General features: G+C 38.5%; 2 protein-coding genes across 3 annotated transcripts; both read left to right on the forward strand.

The window, feature by feature from the left end:
- Positions 1–1,826: 1,826 nt before the first annotated feature.
- Positions 1,827–2,369, forward strand: LOC138905657 (uncharacterized). The gene has a single exon (XM_070194180.1). It carries the CDS (start codon positions 1,827–1,829, stop codon positions 2,367–2,369), a length of 543 nt encoding a protein of 180 aa, XP_070050281.1.
- Positions 2,370–13,597: 11,228 nt separating this feature from the next.
- LOC104086023 (probable aquaporin NIP-type) lies at positions 13,598–16,082 on the forward strand. 2 transcript variants are annotated; one of them, XM_009590157.4, is made up of 5 exons: positions 13,598–13,822; positions 13,947–14,171; positions 15,137–15,334; positions 15,447–15,508; positions 15,779–16,082. In XM_009590157.4, the coding sequence occupies exons 1-5, from the start codon at positions 13,679–13,681 to the stop codon at positions 15,984–15,986; spliced, it is 837 nt and encodes a 278-aa protein (XP_009588452.1). In that variant the 5' UTR covers positions 13,598–13,678; the 3' UTR covers positions 15,987–16,082. The 2 variants fall into 2 exon arrangements, with proteins under 2 accessions (XP_009588452.1, XP_009588453.1); XM_009590158.4 differs by having other exon boundaries at positions 15,788–16,082.
- The last annotated feature ends 267 nt before the right edge of the window (positions 16,083–16,349 follow it).

Here is a 16,349-nt window from a genome sequence, read left to right on the forward strand (position 1 = left end):
TGTCATATATTTTGCTTGTCTTGTTACTTAGAATTAATTGTAGCATTTCTTGATTTGGTATGAGATTCCTTTATGGTGTTGCTTTCATATTCGTTAATCGTATAGATTCTTGTGATTTGAGTTGCTGAGTTGATTGCATTTATTGATTTTTTTTATGGATCGGGTTGCACACCGCAACGAGTGACATAAGAGAGGATTGATATTGATATGGTGGGATCGGATTGCACGCCGCAACGGATTTTATATGTGATTTTGATATGGTGGAATAAGGGAGAAATATGATATTGATTCTGATTATATGGTGGGATCGGGTTGCGTGCCACAATAGATTTTACATGTTATTATTGATATTTATATGGTAGAATAAGGGAGGTATATTGTACGTTGGGATTGTGTTGCATGGCGCAACGGGTGAAATAAGGGTGAATTGTATTTGTACAATGGGCGGGTTACGCGTCGCAACGAATTATGTGTTTTGTATTCATTATTGTTTTGTGTTAGCTTTCGATGCTTTCATTCGAGATTCTAAGTACTGGTGTTTCTGATTTTACCGATTCCGAGGGCAGAGTTTATTTTCATAAGTTAACTGCCTTATTTTCTTGCATTCCTTTCCTGTTATTATTATTATACTGCATAAAGGTTAGTGTAAGTGACCCGCCTTAGCCTCGTCACTACTTCGTCGAAGTTAGGCTCGGTACTTACAGAGTGCATGCGGTCAGTTGTACTCATACTACACTCTGCACTTCTTGTCAGATATTTGAGTCGGTCCTAGCGGCGGTCAGTAGATTGCTCGGATTAATTACCTGACGGAGACTTGAGGTATAACTACACGATGTTCGCAGCCCTAGAGTCCCCTTCTACCTTATCCTAGTTGTATATTTTATTTCACTCAGTTTTACTTTCATTCAAATCATTATCTGTATTATCTTAGTCGCTCGTGCACTTGTAATACCAGTTCCGGGATTGTATCTATATATTGCGGTTATTTCAGTTTTTCTCATCTTATTTCAGTATTATTTCAGTTTATTCAATTTAATTGGTATCAGTTAATTTGATTTGTTAAAAATGGCTAAAAATTATTCTGACGTTGGCTTGCCTAGCAAGTGGAATGTTAGGCACCATCACGGTCCCGAGGGTGGAAATATCGGGTCGTGACAAGTTGGTATCAGAGCACTAGGTTGCCTAGATCTCACGAGTCACGAGCAAGCTTAGTAAAGTCTGGAGGATCGGTACGGAGACGTTTGTACTTAACTTCCAGAGGCTATGGAGTTTAGGAAAAGTATCACTTCTTTCTTACTCTATCGAGCGATTATTATTGTATCATTGATGATTGAACCCTTTTGTTCTTGTTCTCTCGCAGATAGCGAGAACACACACTGCATCTATAGTCGGACAGGAGCCAAAGCCCCATGTGGCAGCTACGACCAGGGGCAGAGGTCGAGGCCGAGGTCATGCCAGAGGTCGAGGCAGAGGCAGATCTCAGCCTAGAGCTCGAGCAGCAACACCCGCAGTGGTGCTTCAGGTAGATTTTGAGGAGGAGGTTCCAGCTCAGACTGTACCCTGTCGGACCAGCTCAGGTCTCGGAGGGGTTCACAGCCACTCCAGTGCTTCAGGACGCTCTAGTCCGTTTGGTGGACCCTATGGAGAGTGTGGCCCAGACCGTTATATTCCCGGTGGCACTAGCCATCTCTCGGGCTGGGGGAGGAGCACAGACTCCCTCTACTCACACCCCTAAGCAGGTGGCTCCCCAGTATCAGACTCCAGCAGCCCCGCCAGTTGGGGTAGTTTAGCCGGTTGTTGCAGCACAGGCCGGTGATAGGCCCGCTATGTCTTCTGAGGCTATGTTGAGGTTGGATAAGTTTACCAAGCTCTTTCCTGTTCATTTTAGTGGTTCATCTTCTGAGGACTCACAGGATTTCCTGGACCGTTGCCACAAGGTGTTGTGCAACATGGGTATAGTTGAGACCAATGGGGTCGATTTTGCAGCATTTCAGATAACTAGTTCCGCTCGGAGATGGTGGAGAGATTATATATTGACTAGACCAGTTGGGTCGCCTGCACTTACCAGGGATCAGTTTTCACACCAATTTCTAGAGAAGTTAATTCATGTCACTCTAAGAGAGAAGTATCGTAGGCAGTTTGAGCATCTTCAGCAGGGTAGTATGACTGTCACCTTGTACGAGACTCGATTTGTGGACCTAGCTCGCCATGCCACTATCTTGCTTCCTACTGAGAGGGAGAGAGTGAGGAGATTTATTGATGGGCTCACTTTCACTCTCAGGCTACAGATGGCCAAGGAGACCGGGAGTGATATTCCTTTCCAGATGACCGTAGATATTACTAGGCTGTTCGAGATGGTTCGTGATTAGGAGAGGGGGCCGATGTCTGATAAGAGGCCTCATTATTCCGGTAGTTTTAATGGCGCCTCATCGGGAGGCAGAGGTACTTTTGGTAGAGGCCATCTCACTGTGCTTTAGGGAGTCGTGGTCCTTATGTACCTTATTCTAGGAGTCACAGTGCTTCACCCAGCCTACAGTGCACCATCAGCACCTATCAATGCGCCTCCAATTCAGAGCTATCACCGAGGTTATCCGGCCCATTTAGGTCAGCTTCAGCTTCAGCAGCCACAACAGCAGGATGTGTGTTTTGAGTGTGGTGGTATTGGTCATGTCAGGAGGTTCTATCCGAGATTATTAGGCGGCATGCCACAATAGAGTTCTTGTGCCATGGTTCTACCACCGGTTGCTCCACCGCTCACTCAGCTAGCTAGAGGTAGGGGTCAGGCATCCCGAGGTAGAGGTCAGGCCATTAAAGTGGAGATCAGGACATTAGAGGCCATCCCAGAGATGTAGTTCATAGTGGTGGGGCCCAACCATGATATTATGCTTTCCTAACTAGGCCTGAGGCCGAGTCATCTGACGCCGCTATCATAAGTATTATTCCAGATTTCCATCGAGATGCTTCAGTTCTATTTGATTCGGGATCTACTAATTCCTATGTGTCATACTATTTTGCTTCATATGGTTGTGCCTCGTGATTCTTTGAGTGCTCCTGTGTATGTGTCCACACATGTGGGAGATTTTATTATTGTAGATCGCGTCTATCGCTCGTGTGTGATTACTATTGGGAGTCTTGAGACTAGCATAGATATTCTATTTCTTGATTTGGTAGATTTTGATGTTATCTTGGGTATGGATTGGCAGTTACCTTATCATGCTATATTGGACTATCACGCCAAGACGGTGACCTTAGCCACGCCAGGGTTGCCTCGAATAGAGTGGAGACGGACTCCTGGCCACTCTACCAACAGAGTTATTTCTTATGTGAAGGCTCGACGTATGGTCGAGAAGGGATGTCTAGCTTATTTAGCCTATGTCTGTGATTCTAGTGCAGAGGTTCCTTCCATGGGTTCAATACCAGTTGTTCATGAGTTTCCAAATGTGTTTCCTGCAGATTTGCCGGGGATGCCACCCGACAGGGATATTGACTTCTGTATCGATTTGGCTCCGGGCACTCAGCCCATTTCTATTCCACCATACCGTATGGCCTCGCTGGAGTTGAAGGAATTGAAGGAGCAGTTGCAACATTTACTTGATAAGGGCTTCATTAGACCTAGTGTCTCTCCCTAGGGTCGCCCTCGTGTTGTTCGTAAAGAAGAAAGATGGATCGATGAGCATGTGTATAGACTATCGGCAGTTGAACAAGGTCACTATCAAGAACAAGTATCCGTTGCCGAAGATTGATGACTTATTTGATCAGCTTCAGGGTGCCAAGGTGTTTTCGAAGATTGATTTGAGGTCTGGCTACCATCAATTAAATATTAAGGTATCTGATGTCCCTAAGACGGCTTTTCGGACTCAGTATGGGCATTATGAGTTCCTAGTGATGTCATTTGGGTTAACAAATGCCCCAGCCATGTTTATGGATTTGATTTACCGGGTGTTCAAGCCCGATTTGGATTCTTTTGTGATTGTATTCATTGATGATATGTTGATCTACTCCCGCACTCGAGAGGAGAATAAGCAACATCTTCGGATTGTACTTCAGACTTTAAGGGATAGCCAGTTATATGCCAAGTTCTCAAAGTGTGAGTTTTGGTTAGACTCAGTCGCCTTTTTGGGACATGTTATATCCGCAGAGGGCATAAAGGTGGATCCTAAGAAGATCGAGGTAGTTCAGAACTGGCCTAGACCTACTTCAGCTACACAGATCCGTAGTTTCCTAGGTTTGGTGGATTATTATCGCCGGTTCGTGGAGGGGTTTTCATCATAGCAGCCCCATTGACTAGATTGACCCAGAAGGGTGCCCCATTCAGATGGTCGGATGAGTGTGCGTTGAGCTTTCAGAAGCTCAAGACTGCTTTGACTACGGTGCAAGTGTTGGTGTTGCCCACAGGTTCAGGATCCTAAATGGTGCATTGCGATGCATCTCATATTAGGCTCGGTGCAGTATTGATGCAGGATGGTAGGGTGATTTCATACGCATCGCGGAAATTGAAGGTTCACGAGAAGAATTACCATGCTCATGACTTAGAGTTGGTAGCCATTGTTCATGCGCTGAAGATTTGGAGGCACTATCTTTACGGCGTATGGTGAGGTTAGATGTTTCTGAGCCCAGTCGGGTTCTAGATTGCACAGTCGCTCGGTCTTCCTTGTATGAGCGCACCAGAGAGCCTTAGTATGATGATCCCCATTTTCTTGTCCTTAAGGACATGGTGCAGCACGGTGGTGCCAAGCAGGTTACTGTTGGATATGATGGGGTTTTAAGGATGTAGGGTCGTATTTGTGTGCCCAATATGGACAGGCTTTGTGAGTTGATTCTTAAGGAGGCCCACAGTTCTTGGTATTCTATTCATTCGGGCAACACCAAGATGTATCAGGACTTGCAACAACATTAATGGTGGAGGAGGATGAAGAAGGATATAGTTGCATATGTAGCTCGGTGTCTAAATTGTCAGCAAGTAAAGTACGAACATCAGAGGCCTGGTGGTTTGCTTAAGAGGTTAGAGATTCCCAAGTGGAAGTGGGAGCGTATCACTATGGATTTTGTTGTTGGACTCCCACTAACCCAGAAGAAGTTCGACGCGGTATGGGTCATTGTGGACAGGTTGACCAAGTCGGCACATTTCATTCTAGTGGCAGTAACCTATTCTTCAGAGCGGTTTGTTGAGATTTAAATCCGCGAGATCATCTGTCTTCACGGTGTGCCTGTGACTATCATTTCTGATCGAGGTAGGTAGTTCACCTTGCACTTCTGGAGGGCCGTACACGGGTTGAGTTCAGTACAACATTTGACCCCCAGACGGACAGACAGTCCGAGCACACTATTCAGATATTGGAGGATATGCTTCGTGCTTGCGTTATGGATTTCGAGGGTTCTTGGGATCAGTTCTTGCCGCTTTTGCCTATAACAATAGCTACCAGTCAAGAATTTAAATGGCTCCCTATGAGGCAATATACGGAAGGCGGTGCCGTTTGCCAGCTGGATGGTTCGAGCCGGGGGAGGCTCTGTTATTAGGTACAGATTTGGTTCAGAATGCCTTGGATAAGGTCAAAATTATTTAGGATCGACTTCGCACCGCTCAGTCTAGGTAGAAGAGTTATGCCGAGCGTATAGTTCTTGATATTGCATTCATGGTTGGAGAGAGGGTATTGATCGGTTTCACCCATGAAGGGCGTGATGGGGTTCAGAAAGATGGGTAAGTTGAGCCCTAGGTATATCGGACCCTTTGAGATTCTTGAGAGAGTGGGTGAGGTGGCCTACAGGCTCGCATTATCATCTAATTTATTAGCAGTCCATCCGTTGTTCCATGTGTCCATGATTCGGAAGTATCATGGTGATCCGTCCCATGTGTTAGATTTCAGCTCAATCCAATTGGACAAAGATTTGACTTATGAGGAGGAGCCGGTGGCAATTCTAGCCCAGTAGGTCCGACAGTTGAGGTCTAAGATTTATCCTTCAGTTAAAATACACTGGAGAGGTCAGCCGATCGAGTCAACCACGTGGGAGTCCGATTCAGACATGCGAAGTAGATATCCATAACTTTTCATCAGTCTAGGTACTTTTCTATGTCCATTCGAGGACGAACGTTTATTTTAGAGGTGGAGAATGTGATGACCCGATAGGTCATTTATAGTTTACCCTTCATTTATGTGTTCCAAGACTATGATTTGCTCCGCTTAGCCTTCCTCGATTTGCATGCACAGTCCGTGTCCTTTTCCGAAAAGGTTTTCATGAGAAAATTGATGAAAATGTGAAATCGTCCCTTAAAACTCATTTGAGTTGACTACGGTTAATGTTTTGTATACACGGACCCGAAGCAGTGTTTTGATGGTCCTGATGGGTCCGTATCGTGATTTGGGACTTGGAAGTATGCCCGAAATTGAATTCGGAAGTCCCTAACTTGATTTAACATAATTTGTTGAAAACTAGTAATTTAAAGGTTTCAAAAATTTTTAGTTTTGACCGTAAGTTGACTTTGTTGCTACCGAGTTTAGATTTTGGTTTCGGAACTTGGTATAGGTTCATTTCAGTATTTGTGACTTGTCTGCAAAATTTAGTGCAAAACGGAGTTGATTTGACGTGATTCGGACGTCCGGTTGAAAAATTAAAAATTCTTAAGTTTCTTTGAAAATTTCATTTGTTTTGATGTCCGATTCGTGGTTTTAGGTGTTATTTCGATGTTTTGATCACGTGAGCAAGTTCGTATGATATTTTTGGACTTGTGTCCCTGTTTGGTTTGGAGCCCCGAGGGCTCGGGTGAGTTTCAGATAGGCAACGGGCCATTGAACTTAGAAAAGTTCTGGGTTTTTTTACTTCTGTTGGTGTCTGATGAGTTCTTCTTCGCGGTCGCGAAGGTACTCCAGTGATCGCGAAGAGGAATCTGGCTGGGGAGGCTTTCCTTTATCGCGAACGTGATGGCTGGTACATGAACGCGAAGCTTTGGGGGATCTGTTGTTTGCTCTACGCAACACGAGCCCTGGCTCGTGAACGCGAAGTCCTGGGGGGAGAAACTTTCGCAAACGCATGAGGAAACTCGCGAACGCATAGGCCATTTTGGCTGTTATGCTTCGCGAACGCGGCAACCCCTTCGCGAACGCAAAGAAGTCCTAACGCGCAGTCTATTAAATATCCCAAAAATGGGATTTTACCCATTTTTCGCCTTCTTTTCATTAGAGCTGTCCGTGCAGATTATAGCGCTTGGGAGGAAGGATCCCCTCCGGAGTCTGTACACACCCCCAGTGAGCGCAGGTACCTACTGAGTGCGAGTGCCGAGTGTCGAGTGTTGAGTGACTGGGAGGCATGAGTGATTGTGAGGTATGCCCGAGTGGCAAGAGTGATTGTGAGGTATGCCCGAATGGCACGAGTGACTGTGAGGTTTTTGCCCGAGGAGCTGTATATGAGTGATGTTCTGCCCGAGGGGCTGTTTATGATTTTATCAATGAATTGCATCACATTGGCATGGACACATGACATACAAGCATAGAGATGTATTTTTTTCCTCTTGCTGTACAACATCACATCATTCATGATTTCTCACACATTTTTGACAGATGGGCATAGTGATGCATATGTTTTACACGGGTTATCCGGAAGGAAAATGAAATATCTTATTTATTATTGACAAGGTTTTGGGAGAAATTTAATGTTTTCAAACTATTTATATTATTGGAAACTTCGGCAAACGATTTGGGTTTTCACTGAGATATTTGAAAGGAAGAACTATAATTTTTGAAATCATTATTTGCCTTAGTATTTTATCCCTGAGTTATTTCTGGTATTATTTGCTTTATGTTGTTATGAATTTTTGTGTACTATTGGTTGTGGACCCGACCTTGGTAGAAGCTCGTCACTACTTTCAACCTACGGCTAGGTTTGTTACTTACTCAGTACATGGGGTCGGTTGTACTGATACTACACTTCTGCACATTGCATGCAGATGTTGGCTGCTGTTGTTGCTGTGCTCGCTGGTTGCGGGACTTGAAGATGTACATGCATTCCTGTTATAGCTGCCTCTTGTTCAGGGTAGCCTTAGATTTATAAAAGCTCTGTTTATGTATTATTCAAACAGACTATGTATTTATTTTATTTCCGCTTTGTATACTCTATTCTTAAAAGCTCATGATTTGTACTACCAGTTCATGGGGAGATGTATCGGTTTTAGATATTTTCTTTTAATTAATTTCATTGAAATTGGATAGTTGAAAATTGACTTACCTAACGGGTTGGGTTAGGTGCCATCACGACTAGTGGGATTTTTGGGTCATGACAGAAGATCTCCACATCCTTTGGTTACTTGAAGGAGATTTTTCCTTGCTGATATGGGTGAAGGAATATAGCTTAGGCTAAATGCTTGTGTCATGCATGTAATTTGCTAGTATTACTAGGCTAGTCCAAATTCTTTTTGATTGAATAGGAAATTCCAGACTAATGTGAAGCCAGAAAATAATATTAAAGCTTTTGGAATGAACATTTAATAGACAAAATTAGTTACAACCTATAAACCAAAAATATACAGAGGACAGGAGATAATTAACAATTTAAAAGAGAAAAAAAAAGTAACATTCGTTCTATTGGAAAACATACACGAAAAGAAGAATAAGTTTTTAATATTCTATTAAGAATATCCAGTGTTCACAAAGAAGAAACTTTTCAAAAGACCATTTACAGATTAAGAATAAAACTCTATAGCACACACCTGTTGAATATTAACATCTCTGCTGATAGAAAATAGGATAAGAAAATTGTCCAAATGCATCTGGAATTCTCTGAAAATGCTTATTATATAAGTCTGTAGTTTTTAGAGAAGGTTGTATCAACAATATGTGCATTTTTTTCTTTATATTGGAGAATATGTACAAAGTGAACCAATGTCACACCCGTTCGGTATGCGGATGTTAAGACAAATAATGGTCTAACATAATTTACATATGAATTTCTTGAAAATTGAAAAGGATAGTGTTTTGGATTTGTCTTCTATTTATATGTTTAAGGAGTTATCTCAAAAGACCTATAATTTTTTGGAATTCATGCAAACCTAGCAAAAAATATAGCACAATGTAAATAAAAGATCTATACATGTGGTAGTAAGTTGAGATTACGTCTAAGATCCTTTTATTACAATTAGTCTAGGTCCAATATTTGCTAGGAGTCTTTTCATAAGCTTACCCAACTTGATTGAGATTGAGGCATTGTTGTTGTTATATACTTATATTTGTGTGTTTGCTTTGCATTAGGTAATTATATTTATGACAACACGTCTAACAAGTTGTCCAAATGAATAAACTCGTCATACAGTGAATGAAATTTTAATGAATGCTTCACTTTCTTATGCTAAAGATATTCTTGCAAAAAATAAAAATTGATAGTTATATTCTTGCAAAATTATTTTTGGTGAGCTAGCTCTATTTTCTAATAATTAATGAAAGGAAGTTCTTTGACTACTTCAATTACTACCTTAGCAGATTAAAAAGAATAAGTACAAAGACTTCTCTAGAGGTTGCTCTCTATGTTTCTTGTTCACAAAGCCCAGTCCTTGTTACCAAGGCCAATCACTTCCCTACCAACTCTTTTAGTTTCTCTACTAGCAATTAATTTTGGGCATTTTTTATAAGGTATATGATGATAGTGCGCCACAAATTTTATTCTCCAGAAACCCTCCATCATAATTTTCTAAATCTGCATAAAATACATTTTCTAGAAAGTTTCGATGCCATGAAAAACCTTCCGGTTCATCTCTACAATATGATACTGTACTCCTATTAGAGGAAGATGGCAAAGGGAAATTGATGACAATCTCCCGCAGAGAGCATACATGGGGACAAGATAATTGTGAATCTGTTGGTTATGCATGTGTGGATATCTATTTTCCTCTTATTCTTCTACTACTTGTTCTTGTCTTTGTTGCCAATTATGACTCATTCTGATGCCTTTGACAGAGTCTAACTCTTCTTAGTGCCAATACATTGGCTTGCTTTCTCTTTTACACTAAATGTACTTAAAGTCATTCTGCCCCCTTTAGGGGTTGTCATATTTAACTGACTATATACTACCATGTATACTGTAGCAAGTAAAGCCTGGATTTCCAAATGGATAAGTTTTGAATTCTTCTTCTCTATTGTTCATATCTGTCAACCTTCAATATATGGAACAAGTCATCTGATCGTTGTATTATTTCAATTCTTCTTTATGGCCATTAAGTGTAGCCTTTAATTTAATGGATCTGATATTTCATTTTTAGTTGTTTATTCTTTGTTACTAAACTGACATACCTTTGTTATGTTAACAGATCAAATATTTGAAGTCCGAAGAACCTATCTTTGAAGAAAGTTTAGAGCAAGTTGAAGCACAAGAGGTTTATATTTTGTTAGGGATGGTTTAAAGACACTGTACATATGCTGCAATTTTATTTTTTTCTTTTTAGGAATTATTAAAAATGATGTCATACGATTTAGATTGGTTTCTGATAAATAGATACTTTAATTCTTTATATTGACAAAGATACCAAATATTTGGTTTATTTTAGAGTATTGTTGGGTGTTTATAAAAGCATATAAATAATTAGTTCTATACATCTAATTTAAATTTTTGTACTTATATTTAGTACAATTTTACATTAGCAAAGAAAAATATAGCCATTGAAACTCTTTAATTATAGATTTCTCAAACAGATTAATGGGCATTAATAAAGGTAAATTTGCTTTTTAAAATTAATACAAATAACGAAGGGAATATCGGTTGCTAAAAGCACTTCTAATGACTGAATTAGTTATTGTCATTAAAGACTTTTAACGACTGGATAACAATTTAGCGAAGGAAAAATCCGGTTGTTAAAAAGGATGTATAACGACCGGAAATTATGTTGTCGCTAAAGGATCTTTAACGACCACATTGTAATTCGGTCGTTAACTTTTAACGTCAGGGGTTTTAACGACCGGATTTTTTCTGGTCGTTATAAACTTATAACGACCGGATTTGGATTTTTAACGACCAAATTTCCCCTCGCTAAAGGCCTTTGATTCTATGAAGTTGGCACACTCAACATTGAGAATAATTGTTAAATCATGAAATGAAACATCGTGGAATTAGTAAAAGAGAAAAAAAGACATATTGGGATGAGTAGCGCTACTTATTAGAAAATAAATAAATATGAGAAGCATCATAAGCTTTGCTAACTGACTCTTAAGAGTTGGGTCAAACTTCTATGGGATGATCCTTCGGATAACTGTGAAGGGCACCATGGAGGAAAACTTCCTTCTGCCAATTCCTATTATTTAACGAATAAAATAAATCTTATTCATAACTTTTAGCTTTTTTGAACTTTTATTTAGAAACTAAGATTGGAAGTCTATACAAGGTTGAATAGAGTCTAATTTTCAAGTGATAAATATAGAGCAAACTATTATCATGTTGCCTTTTTGCTGGAAAGCGGGCATAGCCACTAGGAAGAAACATGTTCTTCTCTATCAACATTTTGTGAAACAATTTGTAATCTTAATTATTCAACTTGCTATGTGTGTTTAAGGAATACAATTTATCATATTGTTAAATATTGATTTTCTACTTTATTCTCAAAAGTTCAGTTGAGACATTTTATCAAACATATCGTAAATATTTTTTTAACATGGACAATTTGACACTACAAAAATCACAAGAAATTTAATTTAACACTACAGAAATCACAAGAGGTGTAAGATTGAAGAAGAACCTGTTTTGTTGCCGTCGCTCTTTGCCCACAATAATATTTTGCTCAACAATTGATTTCGTTTTTCTCCTTGCAATTTGGTGATGTTGTTGTTGTAGTAGTTTGTAAATGGTTTAATCTTTTATTTTTCTTCAGTCTCGTGCCAAAGAATTATTTTCATTGACCCGAAAATATTTTCCCAATCAAAATGAAATCCCAGCAAGATTTTTCGGATAGTTGATTTCTCTTTTCAATTTTGACACTAAACCAGCAAGAAAATGTAGTTTAATCATGGTTTAGTCTAAATAAATTTTGATCCTTAGATCTGAAAGATGATAGATGTTATTAAATTAGACATGCACTTATGGAAATGGAGAGATACAACAGGAGTTGAGCCTAATTCCCCTGTCGATAGAGTATTACATATAGTTGCTAATTACAAATGCAGGATATATAGCTGCAGGGGTTCCGCAGATTATTACTCTAATATTGGCGTAGGGTTGCAAAATGTTGCTCTATGGACTATGTCATTACTCATATGGCAGAGGCAATATGGTGGCTGAAAGACTGCAGAACATTGACGATCGATGATCGACAAGACTATATATATACACGCCGATGAGGGGGAAGAAAGCAAAACTAAGATAGTTACTGCAATTAGCAAATGATTTGGAAAAAACAGCTAAGGGGAGAGTGATATTGATGAGATTTCATCATATTCCTAAGCAAAGGTGGACTTAGATCGTGCTTCGTGGATTAAATATATACATATTAAAAGAAAATATGTACATATAATAAGGTCTCACTAATTTACTTATTTAATTTAAATTTGCTATTTTCCTAAGATGTATATGTCAACAAATGAGTCGGAGAACTTCAATGAGGGATGTTCTTGCCGAAACTCTTACGTACTGTTAGTTCATGGCCATTAAATCTTCCACCTGTCATGCTATTAGTTTAATTAGGTTCAGTTCCTCCTTTACTTTGCTCCCTTGTCTTTCCAACCAAGTCTGTTCACCTTCTTCTACAATCCATGACATGCGATACCTTTCATTTCATTTTGGAGAAAAAAAAGAATTTATTTTTTATTAAAAAGAGTTTAAATTTTATGCAGTGACACATCGTAGATAATTTACATCATTTGGTTACATGATATATACAGTAACATGGTAAATAAAATATTACTAACATGTCATAAAATATATACCTTATGGAAATTGCGCATGTTTTTCATGTTTGGTCAATAAATTGTGTTTATATATATTTTTTATATAAGTTAAAATTTGATTCCGTTTCTCTAGGACGACAAAATGGAACACCAAGGAATCTAATTTTGTGTGGTTTAGCTCGTGAATGAGATTAACGTAACCACGTTAAGGGGACTGCTTTCAACTCTAGACTAGATAAGGTACCTCAAACTCACAGTTGTCCCATGCATGTGGCTGCTGATCTCATTTCTGTTTTGACCAGGGACTAGGTAAATCCAAATTAAATCCGTGAAGTTGCCAAAGTCCAAGTTGCAATTCATATTTCACCAACGTTATACATAAAAATAAAAAGTCATAAACGGTATTCTCTCATCTTTATCCAAGAATGTGATTCTAGACCATATGAGTAAAGTAAAAATTTTCGAAGATAATTAACTATGATTATTCAAAGTTTGAAACACTGTGGAGATCCTAATAAATATAATACGTATCTTGCTGCCCTTAGACGTATATTATATTATCCACGCAACTATTAAAGACATCAAAGGTTGACCTTCAATATGAAAGATTGAACAGCTTGGACTAGCTATTAGATTGGTCAAACATTTTGTAAGCTTCCAACAAATTTTTCGATTGCCTATCTTTTTACTTATATATACCCACCTTGATAAAGAAGAGGAAAAGAAATCGAGAATTACCCTTATACTTGTACAATAATTTAACACGAAATACTTGTCATTAGGTTTGTTAGGGATCGAGAAAAATTAGCCTTTATACTTGTACAAGCATGGCAGCGCAGATTGAAGGTATCCGAGAAGATGAAATCTCCAAACTGGAAGAAGGTGTCCGTGCAGATAATATATGTGCGTCCCAGTCTAACACTAGCATAGGATTTTGTTCATCACCTTCCGTTGTTGCTGTTGCACAAAAGGTTGGTTTTTGACAATAGTTACTTGTAATTATTTTGTTAAGTGACACAATACATTAAAAAAATTACACTATGAAAGTATTAAATTAAAGGTAAGCTTATTAATATGTTCTGTTCTTTTTTCTAGTTGATTGCAGAGGCAATTGGGACGTACTTTATTATATTTGCAGGATGTGGATCAGTAGCAGTGAATAAGCTATACGATGGGAGTATTACGTTTCCAGGGATTTGCGTGACATGGGGTCTAATTGTGATGGTTATGATTTACTCTTTGGGACACGTATCTGGAGCTCATTTTAATCCTGCTGTGACGATCGCTTTCACTATCTTCCGTCGTTTCTCATGGAAACTGGTACGTAGAACATAATCAAAGGCGTATTCAGGATTTTAAAAGAAGGGGTGTACTTTACTGCCGTTTGATTTAATTTCATAAAATTTTGCCACGATAACAATTTAGACTAGTAAACTTTAATTAATACTAAAGAAATATCATTTGATCTACAATTATCTAAACAAGTTTTTATACTTTGAAAGCAGTCAACAACAACATCATTATTTGAAGAAAATTTACTTCCCAAACAAAAAAATTGAAGGAAAAGAAAAAGGAGAAAAACAATAAGGAAATTGGAAAAAGTGTAACCTTTGGTAAAAGTGTTGCTGAAGACTCGTGTTGAGACTGGAGTCTAGAGGATATGGGAATTTTGATATTTAGGTAATGAACCAAAAAAAGAACAGAAAGAAATGACCCCAAAAAAAGCATAAAAGAAAGAGAAGACTAAAAAAAAAGGAAAAAAAAAGAGAAACAACAAAAGGGGAACCAAAATAGAAAAGAAAGAAAAGGAAAAAACAAGATCTAAAAGAATGAAAGGACAAAGGAAAAGAAAAGACAAACTGAAAACCGGGACTTTACCAAAATAACAGGACAATGGATTCGATCCCTTGACCAAGTAATCAATCACTGCGCCACTGTATACTGTTGAGCATGGGTTCACATATAACAAGATTTATAAATTTCCCAGAAAAACTGCAATGCTATACACTATTTAAGAAGGGGTGCATGGGTTCACGTGACCATGTAAATTCGCCCCTGGACATAACTAACGATCAAGTGTTTAAATGAAAGTTAGTGTCACATTTTAGGAATTCCTTATTTTTATGGCAAAATATATCGAAATCTCCTTGAACTTTGACACTTTTTATTTGACGTAGACCTGAACTATTTTCGGTCCAAATTAACCTCTTGAACTTTTCAGTTTGGTAGTCTTGATCGAATAAACATGTATATGTAATATGATATGATATCCATGCAATGCACAGGCACCTTTGTACATAATAGCTCAACTAACGGGCTCAATTCTATCAAGCGGCACATTAGCACTATTGTTGGACGTCACTTCCACATCTTATTTTGGTACTGTTCCAGTAGGATCTAATGGCCAATCTTTGGCTATGGAAATCATCATTTCCTTCCTCCTAATGTTCGTTGTTTGCGGAGTTTCTACAGATGTTAGAGCGGTATGTTAATTCTTACTGTATATATTTTACATTGAGCAGATAAATTCATTAGAAATTTAGCACCATTCTCAAGGTCATTGGTTAATTCATTGGTTTTGCATGTGAAAAGCAGATAGGAGAACTAAGTGGATTGGCAGTTGGAATGACAATAACCTTGAATGTCTTTGTTGCCGGGTATGCTTAAAGTTTAACTACTCATCATATCACTTTACATAGCACATCTAAATATTTAATTATAATAATTTGTTCTTTCTAGTACTTATTTTTCTTAAAAAAATTTCTATATATATTTAATTTTAATTTTAATTTAAGGAAATTAAGGAATTGGCTTTCAGATTCATGCCAAAAATTATATTTAGATGACCCACGCTTTTGAATCGGTCAATCTCTCCATTCTTTTTTGTTAGGAAATGGAGAGTAGTAATTCTTACCTTTCAAATGAAGTGGATGCAGGCCAATTTCAGGAGCATCGATGAATCCAGCAAGGAGCATTGGTCCAGCGATTGTGAAGCAAGTCTATAAAGGTCTTTGGGTGTATATAATTGGGCCAGTCATCGGAACTCTAGCGGGAGCGTTTGTATACAACTTAATTAGATTTACGAATAAACCACTTCTTCAACTAGTTAAAAGTAGATCCTTTCTTCGAAGTTAAGAGAGTAAAATAATTCATGAATTTGTAGGTTATAGATCTAGTGAAGGAATGTATCTGTCATATTTTGAAATCTCTTTTTATGATTCATCAAAATTGTTTACCCTCAAAATCGGATAACAATTGAATATGTTATTGATTTTAAGGATACGCGGAATAACTTGATACAAAGTGATAAATTAAGTTGCAATTGAAACAAATAATGGTAAAGTAAATTCAAACCACACGAATTGGACAGTTTCAATCTCGGAAGGTTAGCCACCCTCGAGCCAGATGCACTTTGATCGATATGACGATACAGAAGAACAAGAGCTTAAAGAGAACAATAATAATGTATTGCTTTTGAATGCGTGTTACAATGTGTTA

The sequence above is a fragment of the Nicotiana tomentosiformis genome, chromosome 2 (genome assembly GCF_000390325.3).
Source record: "Nicotiana tomentosiformis chromosome 2, ASM39032v3, whole genome shotgun sequence".
Classification (NCBI taxonomy): Eukaryota; Viridiplantae; Streptophyta; class Magnoliopsida; order Solanales; family Solanaceae; genus Nicotiana; species Nicotiana tomentosiformis.

Excerpts from the sequence above, each read along its gene's own strand:
- LOC138905657 (XM_070194180.1), top strand. The coding sequence starts at position 1,827 with ATGTCTTCTGAGGCTATGTTGAGGTTGGATAAGTTTACCAAGCTCTTT.
- LOC104086023 (XM_009590157.4), top strand. The coding sequence starts at position 13,679 with ATGGCAGCGCAGATTGAAGGTATCCGAGAAGATGAAATCTCCAAACTG. Across the intron at positions 14,172-15,136 it reads GTCGTTTCTCATGGAAACTG|GCACCTTTGTACATAATAGC; the intron begins GTACGTAGAACA and ends TGCAATGCACAG. Across the intron at positions 15,509-15,778 it reads TTGAATGTCTTTGTTGCCGG|TGGATGCAGGCCAATTTCAG; the intron begins GTATGCTTAAAG and ends TTTCAAATGAAG.